General features: G+C 33.9%; 3 protein-coding genes across 3 annotated transcripts; 2 read left to right on the forward strand and 1 right to left on the reverse strand.

The window, feature by feature from the left end:
* Positions 1-176: 176 nt before the first annotated feature.
* Positions 177-1,728, reverse strand: LOAG_02401 (hypothetical protein). The gene is made up of 3 exons (XM_003137939.2): positions 1,630-1,728; positions 1,188-1,291; positions 177-693 (listed from the first exon to the last, which is right to left on the reverse strand). Exons 1-3 carry the CDS (start codon positions 1,666-1,668, stop codon positions 495-497), a joined length of 342 nt encoding a protein of 113 aa, XP_003137987.1. The 5' UTR covers positions 1,669-1,728; the 3' UTR covers positions 177-494.
* A 1,891-nt stretch (positions 1,729-3,619) lies between these two features.
* LOAG_02402 (hypothetical protein) lies at positions 3,620-7,827 on the forward strand (the record flags this gene model as incomplete). Its single annotated transcript, XM_020445999.1, has 8 exons — positions 3,620-3,988; positions 4,666-4,789; positions 5,055-5,170; positions 5,793-5,899; positions 6,277-6,426; positions 6,624-6,740; positions 7,230-7,407; positions 7,588-7,827. Exons 1-8 carry the CDS (start codon positions 3,758-3,760, stop codon positions 7,825-7,827), a joined length of 1,263 nt encoding a protein of 420 aa, XP_020303608.1. The 5' UTR covers positions 3,620-3,757.
* Positions 7,828-8,955: 1,128 nt separating this feature from the next.
* On the forward strand, positions 8,956-9,789 carry LOAG_17259 (hypothetical protein; the record flags this gene model as incomplete). Its single annotated transcript, XM_020449919.1, has 2 exons — positions 8,956-9,061; positions 9,517-9,789. Exons 1-2 carry the CDS (start codon positions 8,990-8,992, stop codon positions 9,787-9,789), a joined length of 345 nt encoding a protein of 114 aa, XP_020306488.1. The 5' UTR covers positions 8,956-8,989.
* Positions 9,790-11,904: the final 2,115 nt, after the last annotated feature.

Here is an 11,904-nt window from a genome sequence, read left to right on the forward strand (position 1 = left end):
GACATTTTGTTTCGGATGGGTAAAATCCAGGGTATGTCAAACCTCATTCTTCTTATCAACCAAAAATATCACCCAGATATCTCGAATATAAATTATAAAAAAATACTTAAGGAAGCAACAAATGTACTGACGAATGATAAAGACGGAACATACTTAAAATTATTTATTTGAAAATTCCCATTACGTATGATAAGCATGATCCACGAAATTTCTAACAACCCATTCATTAATCATTCAAATCAGGAAACGTTAGTAGACGAAACAGAACAGCGCTATACAATATCATACATTAATAGGAAAATGGTTGGCTAACCCTTAATCAAATAAAATCTAGGAATAACAAGTCACAATTTTCCGAATAACAAACACTCTTCACGCAAACAAACAGTTAAGTTAAGAGATCACGCAGCAATAAGATAAAGTTAGCCCATAACAGAATACCAGTTTTTGTTAGTAAAGGACTGGAATTTCATTATTAAAAAGTCGAATCCATCTCAGCTAATAGTATTCGCCTTATATGACGCATAAGAACTATCAAATTTTTGCCTTATTGAACCAAAAATGCATTCCAATTCTTCAAAACCCTTCATAAGCACATCCGCTGCTGGTACACCACGTTTCGTTTGCAAACGGATTAAGATTTTATCCTCCAAAGGATGAGGCACATTGTAACCGCAGAATTCGACATCTCGCCTAAAAATATTTTCTCAACAGCAGTTAAAATGCCTCGAAATATTATTAATGGAAAATTGGTATTCCAAAAAGAAATCGGTACTCCCGTTGTAGTTAATTCGAGATTTCCCGTCACGCTTCACAACTATTTTTCAAGAAATTTATATACTCTTTCTTCTACTTCCCAAATAATACACTATATCCATCCTTTTGAGAATCAAATCGATCAACATTCAAGTGGAACAATTATATCAAAGTAAAGATAAATGATCAAAATACCAATCAAGGTAATGATTAATTATTTGCTGCAACGCTCCACTGTGTGTGTGTGTGTGTGTGTGTGTGTGTCTGTACGTTATGAGTGAATGAAATGAAATGATAAGCATACTAAGCTCAGATCGCTACCCCAACTCATTCCTAGTCTATTCAGTATTCCTGTTTCAACTTTAAACTTTCACTTTTAGTTAATGTCAAAATATATATGGCAATTTAATGTTGACTGACAAGTAACATACATTTTGCATAAGATATGTTTTAGCGAATTGCCAATAGTATGATCTTCCTCATATAATATCACCGTTAAATTTGAGGGGTCTGAACGAAGCGAATCCGCATCTAGCTGAAAAAGACTTGGCAAAAGTTGACAAAAAAACAATTCAAAATTCCACTAAAATTCGAAAACTGCCTTGTCACCAAGAAAAAAGAATGAAAAGTACTTCAAAATGAAAATCTGATAAAGTGAATTATCTTTGCAAGGATAAAGAAAGAAGCCTTCCTAATAATGCTAAGAAAATGGAAGTTAACCATATCATTATTGGTCTTGCTTTTGGATGACAGCTAATGAAAACCATCATTCATTAAGCAAAAGACAAGATTTAGCTCATCATAGACACATTATCACATCTAATCCATTCTACTATTGCCATTTCATTTCAACATCGAACCAAATTAACTAACTATTTCCACTTTCCGATCTGCGTCCGACACACCCTCCATCACCAGAACTCTGACCACCGGTCGAGCAAGGATAACTTCAAATTTGAAATTAAACGGCAATCTCGCTGGACTACGAACCCGTGCGTCTTATTTTATGTTTGGAAGGTACAGAGTGAAAAAGAGGTGAACCAACTGTAAAACTTCATGCATGCTGAGAAATCCTTTGATTGCGGGAGGTTTTTAAGAGAATGATCTGTGATCTCAGAGAACTCATCTTCTTTGCTGTTATTGACAATGTCAATTAGCTGCACTGATCTTCTGGAATTCCCTGCAGATATTTTCTAGGATTCTCCACAGATATTTCCTGGAATTTTCCGCAAATATTTTTTGGACGTGTCACGCTAGAATTTCTGTCATAGATTCACATCTTTGAAGCATCATATTACTATTTTTATGGATATATCTCATCGCGTATCATATTTCTTGCTGATATGAAATCATTGTGAGATTAGTTTTTACAATTATTTATATTTCAGATGAATGAGATTCACAAAAATTAGCCAATCTCAATTCGTTTTATCTTTTTGTTACCTATATTCATTTAGTTCGATTCATACTGTAGCTGAAATTCATCTTGGCAACTCATCACAAGACAATACAGTACATGATCAGCACAAGCTACGTTTTTGAGCCTGAATCTCCGCTGATCTATCGAACTCATTTATCTGAAGAAAGGCAGTTCCACATTGAACAGATGTTATTCTTTACCATTCAAAATATAGTGATTCATTCAACAGAATGATTCCTTCAGAAAACACGCATCCTTCAGAAACTCTGCATAACAGAACAATTTAAATGGTATTCCATGATTATTAATATGTTATAACGCGGTTTCACGTTAATATTACGTTTATTCAAGAAATTTCTTCCGTACTTTTCCTATTTTTTTTTTTTTTTTTGTCATTTTCCAATTACTATTTTATATTTGTCATATAGTGGCAATGCAAAATTCTTTTTTTTGTGACCAAACACGTTGTGGTATTGATACAACGTGTGGTCCATTACGTAAGTTCAAAGTACATGGCTATTAAAGATGAGATTGAAGATTGTTGAAGTTCATCACTTTTCCCGGACATTTGGTCTGTGTCACTGTCTGCCTTCCTACCTCTGTTTTAAAATTTAACTGTGAGGACACGAGTAGCAAAATTAAAAATTTTAAAAAAAACTTTTTTTTTTAGAATTTCGCCTTTCTTTCTATACTTCAATAGCCAATGAATACTGAGAACAACGATGAGTACACTGATGTCCACTGTTGCAAGTGTAAACAAAGGTTATCTTGGGCAGCTGAGATAAGTTCATAAGATGAGTCTTAACAGTGATGGTAATGCTGATAACTATGTCCCCTTTGGGCATTGGCAAGGTAGAGGAATCGTGCTATGTCCATCAAGTAGACCGACTGTTCATCATAGCTTATCTAACTGATCGCATTTACAACTTTTTTTTAAACTTTTTTCTTTCCTGTTGGCGGTTCACAGGTCATTAAGCATATGTGTTGATGCCAGGAAGAAACAAAGCATTCCACCTCTATGTAAAAAATGCTGAAGTAAATTGCAATGCTTTTATCCGCTTTGGAACAATCAGTTCAAAGGACGAAAAAATAAATTGAAAAAAAAATCCCCTAAATTTTACTTAATCTCAAAAAACTTGAATGGAAAGGAAAGTTTTGATCGAAAATTTTGATCAGACAATACTATGCATAATATTAAAAGCTGAAAGGATGAGAAGATGAAATAATCATTGTTGGCCTGATTTTGGGCAATTATGGGTACAAAAAAATAAGAGAATTGAAGAGAGATGCCATTGTCGATGATAATAGTGATTGACGGTGGTGGTGTGAGATATGTGTTCAAATCAATACAATTGAAAGTAAACTTGTTATTGTACACTGCAGATGACATTGCCATTCTCAGTCACATTCAAAATATCGCCGCAGTGATGCTGTCATCTTACGTTAATGATGTAATATAGAGAATGATGAATCTGTCAATTCTGCCTTGCCATTATTGTTGGATTTGAGTCAACGGGAGTTCGTCTATTATCGAGTTGAAGAAAATTTTTATGCAATTGTTGTTAATTGAAACTGCAATAAATGGCGAAAATTTCCGGCAAGGAAAGATTTTACAGTAGCATTGGTATGCTCCTTCATGTACTGTTTGTGGCTGGCCCTTTAGATTTTTGGTACTGGATTCGATCCAGTTTGAAATCCGTTAACGGACGCACCATTGTTATCACAGGCGCTGCATCTGGTATTGGTAAACGATTAGCTGAATTATTCGCCATTCGATATGGAGCTAAAGTTGCTATTTTGGATATCAATCAAGTAAGTTATTTTTCATAGCCTCGAGAAAAAAAAAAACATGAACGAAATTCTTTGATAGTTGGAATTTGTTGTAAATTGCCCTTATTAGTATTATTCATAATTTATCATTAATTGAATTGTCTATGTTGTGAAATGTCAACTTTACAAATGTATCATTCATTAACTCTGTTACTGATAAAGATTCTAACATAATAACTTGGCTTCTTTGACTTTTTTGAATTGTCATTCACTGCTTCCATATTTTTATTGGTTCAAGAAAAAAAAACATGTCATCTCGAGCTATCACTACGTTATTCTCGACGATTTTCCCGTATAGGACATATTATTAGCAGACCCACTCCTTAATTTACACACATTTATACCGGAAGTAAAATTGACATTCAAACCGGACATAGTGCCCTGTTTGAAAACAACATTGAGCCAACCTCTTTCGTTTTGATGGATGTCTCAAAACGTTATGCTAGTAGACGCTTCTTATCAATTATCAGCTTGATAAGAGACTGTATTAAATAGTACTCTCTATTAGTGACACATAAAAATATTGTAAGTGTTCAGCTATCAAACACTTTTTCTTTATCAGCGGCATTTTTGTTACAGCCCATAATTGTGCAAAAATTAACTCATAAAACTTGCAAACTAACCAAAGATGAAGTCCAAAAATCCGTATTTTATTATAGCATGGTGCACAGGAAACAGTGGACAACATTGTTGGAAGTGGTGGTATTGCGCAGTGTTGGAAATGTGACATAAGCCAGGTAGAGGAGGTTAATGAATGTGCACGACAAATTAATGTCACCTTTGGTATGATCGCATTTCATTTGTCATAGTTGTTTCTGATCTCCATCTTACTGCTTTTTTCCTTTAATTGGTTAATTGGTACTTTCGGTTTTTGTTTTGTTTCATTTTCTATTTAGTTAGCACAGGAATATGAAATCACAGGGGCGGAGAATATTTTCGATATGGCAATTGCAGGAGGTAAAAGGAGCGCAAATGTCAAAGAAAACTGAAGCATGGAAGAAGTAGTAAATTGGACAAGTTTTAACAAAAAGATTTCAGTGAATTTCAGGAAATGTTGATATCATAATTTGCAATGCAGCCGTTTTGTATATCGGTGGAATGCTAGATTTGACGACTTGTCAACTTCAGAAATCGCTCGATGTCAATGTGATGGGAACGATTAATGTTTGTTTATAAATTTTGGAATTCGGGGATTTTTTTTCCTTATTTTCCTTCGAATTTCTCTACAGAAAGTATGTTTATTTGAGCGAAAATTAAATGATTTCATTTTTTTAACCTGGAAAAGCGCAATAAATAGTCAAAGCTGTCATTCCACTTCACAATTATTTCAACCCAGAGTGATTTATTTAAAGAAAAACTGCAAAAGACATAGGTCCCACCTGTATAGTCAAAGCACTAAATGAGTCAAAATAAAAAGTTGAACAATTGGATGCATAATTTTGCTACCAACAAGAAAACACACTGAATCCACTGAATGCTCGAGTAGTTCTGGTATTTTGGTATTCCAGTCCTGACTTTCCTCTATATTATTATCGGTATGCCAGCTACAAATATTAACAAACAGTGAAATGAATTAATAATCATAAATTCAAATTTGTAGCTTGATTTTCGCTCCATGCTAATTACTTACTTAAGTTGAAACAACTGACTGTTTCGAGTGATTATCAGAATGTGATGGATAAAAATTTGGGAATGGAGTGAATGAAGAAAATAAAATCTAATAATGGATCTTATTGTTACTAAATGAATATAATGGATCTTATTGGTACTAAGTGTGCCTTTATAGACAATTCGAGCATTTCTTCAGTCAATGGAGGAACGAAATGAAGGACAGATTGTTGCAATTTCATCAATTGCTGGTTTCTGTGGTGAAACAAACGGTATTGCATATTGGTTAGTAATTAAGTTAATTATGCACCTACGCTTGGGGAATGCCTGAAACATACGAATTACACGGAGCACTGATATTAAAAAGATAGAGTATTGCGAAAAAAATCACGTATTCATTTGCCACTTTAATTCTTAGATATCATCTGGAACTTTTTATTCTCTGTTCGATCAGATCATAATTATTCTCATCTTACTACTGTTCAAAATACAGCTACTCATCTATGGCATATGAATCCGGAGGAAACTGATTTTGCTAGCAGTCTAATGATTCCATCAAATGTATCACCGGCTCTTCCAATTATAACTGCTGGAAGACTGTCCAATCACTGGAATGAGGAATTCAATTCCTCATACTGTCTTACACGTCATTCCGTTTGCAGCAGTACGAAATTTGCCATTAGAGGTGTGATGCAATGCCTGGAAATGGAAATGAAAGATAGAGGCTTGAACGGTATACGATGCACAACAGTATGTCCATACTTTACGCGAACACCGATGATTCTGAATCTACGAATGAGACCCACATCAATGTAAGCTTCTATCGATCATATCACTTCTAACAAACTAATAGTGTACTTAATTGTTACACTAATTTTGTTATTAATTAGCTCCTTTATTTCTTTCATCTTCATACGATTAGAGGATAATGAAAGGTAAGTAGGACAAGATATTTGAGGGCGCTAACGGAGTACAGAGGAATTTCACCAATGTGTTGTTGACATTGCAGATGGTTACCATTCATGTCGATTGATCGTTGTGCATGCGAAATTGCAGATGCCATTCTGAGGGAGAAAAGTATCGCATTCGTACCACATTATATTAGTATCATTGCACAACTGAAAGGGTAAATATTCAAATTTATTTTTGAGCCAAATATATTGTTTCCTTTTATGAGAAGGAATTTTTTTTATCTCGTAGTTGAATGAAATTTTAAAATCAGCAGATTTTTAGTAGAAGATGACATTCGTTGACGCTCCAATCACAGTAAAGGAAATAGAAAAAAAGAAACCGAGAGATGAAAGAAAAGCAATCAATATCAGTTGATGAATGAATTTATCTATCCCTGGGCAAAAACCAAATCACTTCCTTGGATTAACGAGATCTTAATGGCGGTAATTGTAATTGCGCAAAAAGAACTAAGAAAGAGAATGAGACATAGTCTTTTGATTTCACGAAGAAACTACTCGAGTTATTCGAAATGTTTACTTCCTTGGATTGAATGATAGTCTTATTCCGACGTAAAATCATATTTACATAAACTATGTACACTACATTTTAATTCTGATTGTAATTAGTAATGAAACATATCGCACAAGTTATATGCTTTTTTCAGAGTGCTATCAGAACGTGTGGAAAATGCCTGTCGAGAGTATCTGAATTGTCGGTATGAACCTTTGAAGCAGGAGGAGGTGGAAAAGAATGAGATAACAATTTCCAAGGAAAGAGATTACTTTAAAGGATTGGACATTAGCAAGAAATATCTACTGCTTATCTCGTGTCTTATATTAATGGTGATTTTTTCATGAGTTACCTTTGTTTTGTTCTAAATTCATGTAGACTTGAGAATATCGCGGATAAAATGAAATTTAAAGACATATTTCATTTTCTATCTATTCCTTTGAACAAACGGATAATCAATAATTTTGATCAATCGATAAAAATCTCCGACTCTACCGTACCATTAATTTTAGACCGGTTATTTGATGATGATGCAGGATTTCGTGCAAAGCATGCTGCAGACGTTGCTACTGTTCACTTCATCAAATTTCATACTGGCTATTTGGGCATTACATATTTGTGATCAATTGCAATTTTCATTTCCTTGTAAATTTCGATGGTTTATGCAAATTTTCTGCTTTGGTTTCATTTCTTTTCGCCAACTTTATCGCTTTGCATACTCCTCCGACAGTAGGAAAGATTGTGCTAGATGAAAAAACATTCTTCTCTAACTAATAGTTATACTAGTTACTAAATTCTACTTCTTACAGATTAAATTATTTCTAGAAAAAAAGTTTAAATATAGGGAGTAAATTAAGGATTTGATTTTTGGTACTAAAAATTGTCGCCAAATACATATTGAATTTATTGGAGTTAGAAAGGAAGTAATTCGTTAATTAAATTAGAAACTTAAGTGCTGTCAATTTAAACCAATTAGTAGCAATAATAGTAGGAGTGGGTTTTACAAAAAATGACTTCAATCGATCTTTGGCCTGGAAAGATTCCTTATTGGCCAATCGATCATTTCCGTCCATTGTCTGACAAGAATTCCTTATGTACCTTTCTTCCTGACACTATTTTGGCCCTATATACTTTGAGATGTCATTCTGTATTTCCTTCTATACATCCTGAAATGATCCAATCATAACTACCTCTGAAAAAACGACTGTACCCTGCGGTACATTCATCCGCCGCAGTACTCATTTCTTGTTGTTGCTGATATTAAGAAAACATTGCAGTGAAAAATTATTTACAGCATTTTAATGAACAACAAATATTAGCTGTGATCAGATGATCTACTTATTTGCTGTTAATCAAGCATATCAATCATGGAGAGTGGTGATGAATCCGGTCATGCAGGATCAGGAAAAAATTCTCAAAATTTCCCTCATCAATATAAACACGCATTAAGGTTTCTCTGGAAAAGGACGAAGTGGCAAATGGCAAAATTATATTTTTTATAGGATGAGGAGTTATAAATATCAGCCATTCCAATAGCCTCAATCCAGAAATACTAACAGACAAGGATGGTCTATGGCGTGTTATTTTATTGACATGCATTCTAATTAAGGTGGCGTTGAAATTATAAATATCGCAGGGAGGGAAGGCAGAGAAAGGTCATGTTAATCTTAACCTAATTCTTATATCACAACTGATAACATTGTCTTCTGTTATTTAACTAACAGTTTGCTCTAATAACGCATCATTCACTAACGTTAGGCATTTCTTGTTGGATATGAATGTGTCTCATTAATCATTAATAGATCTCAGAACGTTTTTGAAAAAAAAAAATCCATAAACGCATTATTGTGACTTCAATGAAACGATTTTAACACTGCTTCATTTTTAGAACACGACACTTGAATTCCAAGAGCAATGAACGATTTCTTTAAATCACCTCACCTAATCTGGTGGATTCTTGTACCAGTTGCTCTACTGATCAATTTTGTAAGTTTATTCCTTCCTTCTATTACGAGGACTCTCATTTTTTTCAGCATAAAGGTCAACCCTAAGGGTTTCTTTCAATTCTACTTCCCAACCTTACATTTTTGGGACTGAACTTTATGGTTACCATCTTTCTAATGCCTATTGATTAACTGCTAAAGAAAAGTAGGGAAAATTCGTTTCCTTTCTACTGAATCATTTGAGAGCCCTCTCCATTGAGTATTTAGAAAGTGACAATAATGAGGGAAATAATCAAAAAGCACTAATAAAAAGGGTTATTTTTACTAATTCGTATCTGTAAGTGAGATTAACAAATTTTAAAATCTACTTCCATAAAAACCTTTGCTACAAAAGTAAAGTCGTAAATATCCATAAGAATTTAATTTTCTCATCTTACTTCAATTTTTACTTGAAGATCCTGGCTGTACCATATTCTCGCTAAAACTAATTTTGCTTAGATGACGTGGTATGATGCACATTGGTTTGGTCAGTTCGGTATGCCGGGAAAATTTCTGGAACTTCTAGGGTCACGTTTCCCCTCATTCTTCACAGCAACCAACATTCTCGCATTGATAGCCCACTTCGGGGAATCATTGTACTCGTTGAAACTATGCGATCTGCTGCACATATCACGAAATAATGCCCTGAAATGGATGTTGCAAACATTTATTCTTGGCTATCCATCACTACAAATACTCCTCAATCGAAATACAACGTATCGGCATCGTTGATAACAACTCATTACGAACTTTTAATTTTGACTGATGAAATTAAAAGTGTCTCTTGAATACTTTTTCCATCAGTAGAAACAGATTAGGATCATACGAAATAATTAGATCATTGATTAGATTGATCGCTTCCATTGGAATAACTATCTTTGATATAACTGTTAATTTCTGAAGTGATCATCCATCTTCACTTTTTTTGTTGAAAAAATGTTGATGCCCGTGATTTATTTAGGGTTAAATAAAATCCGAACACCTCTAAAAAGTCATAATGAAACAGTGTAAATGATATAACAGTACGCAAGAGAGCAAAATCAATAAATTTTGGAGTCTGTTTCTTTGTCTAAAAGCAAAACACTTGTCAAATACGTTCCATACACTCATACACATCGATCTATGCAGAAATTAAACTTCCTAAAATGGTCTCCCAACCCTGCCACCTACATTTTTTTGATTGTTGAAAAAATGCGACGAATTAAAGCAGCTTCGTAGCCTACTTCCGAAGCAGTTGTACGACATGGAAAAGTACTGAAATCATTTTGTAGATCAATTCCGGTTGAAAACAATGCAGCTTTGGCGCATCTTATAACAGGCCTCCAACGATCACTGCCAATTGTGATTTACAATCCGATTTTCATCACATGTTATGGTTACATCCAGAATTGGTTGTTGTTGCAGAATAAGAGATGACAGTACAAAACGTGATTTCTGCTGATTATCAATTATTCATAGTCGACCTTTTATTGAGTTTATTCTTATCTTTCTAATTTCTTTGAAATGTGGAATGACTATGGGATAATGAAAGGATCAACGTTTCGAGGGTTTCATTCAACCGATCATCATGAACCAGATCATCAAGATTTCCATCTCTTTTTTCAACATCGTTCCAACATTCCATTTTTAAGCAATTCCTGGTCCAAGTATACTGTTGATATTGCAAATGGGTCACATTTTAAACTCATTTGGCAACATTTTCTTGAGCTGAAGTAAACAAACATGAAGTAAACAGCAGACCGTTAATCGAAGCAAAAAAGAAAAAGAGATAAGTATAAACGATGTAATATGGCCGCATTACTTTAAGCACTTTCCATCAGCCGAATAATCCGCTAAAATTTTTTTTCAAAATCGATCTCTATTAGACGGAAGAGTTAAGCAGGAGATGAAAGTTACATGCTATCTGAGTTTCACTTAATATGAAATATATTTTATCTAAATTACACGTCACAACAAGGTCATCAATTTCAACAAAAAGATTTCGTTTTGCTTTTCAATGAAACTTTTTGTTTTGATACTTTTAGTCTGTTTGGCAGAATTGTTTGAGAACTAAAACGTATCCTCAAAGTGTTCTATGATTATTATCATGCAATGAGAGTGATTTGTATCCAGCAGTTCTACTATATGTTAATTTATTCAAACGAGATAAGATGATAAAGGTTCATAGGTGATATGTATGCATTTGCGAACATTATTATGTACGCACAATTTTGAAATATATCGAACTTTTTACAGTCATTCATTTCATGGAAATTTTTTGAAGTTCTTGTTAATCAAGTAAGTTAAGCAGGGCAAATGTTCCAAATATTTCTTCTTCCTTATCAGTATCCGGAATTGAATCTTAGCAACTAAGACAAATCTAAAACAATGGAAAAAGAAAGTTTCGAGAGGGAAACCCTTCAAAGATGCTTAATTATGATCCTATCAGTTTTGCAACATTAACAATCAATCACGGGAAAATTTTCTTCCTGAAAGCTTCTCCCGTTCAAAATTTGCAGTCAACTCACACTTTCAAGGATGAATTCATCGTCAAAAGACAAACATTCACTTTTATTATAAATACAGCAAGCTAGCTTTAAGTAATAACTATCAACAGTCACAATATTATGAAAAAGGTAACTTGTATGGCTAAAGTATTTAAACAAGTAACAACTTGTTCCTGATCTAATCAACTGTCCATTTCGGTTAACAAAACCATCCATCCGGCGGAACAATACAACCAATGATTCTGCAATAAACAGGTAATGTATAAATATGCGATGAAAACTAAAGAATTTGAAGTTTGCCGTAAGTACACGTAGTGTACGTCCAAGTGACGCAGTGCGCACATATGACGTACGTTCATTA

This window comes from Loa loa (genome assembly GCF_000183805.2).
Source record: "Loa loa unplaced genomic scaffold supercont3.54, whole genome shotgun sequence".
Taxonomy (NCBI): domain Eukaryota; kingdom Metazoa; phylum Nematoda; class Chromadorea; order Rhabditida; family Onchocercidae; genus Loa; species Loa loa.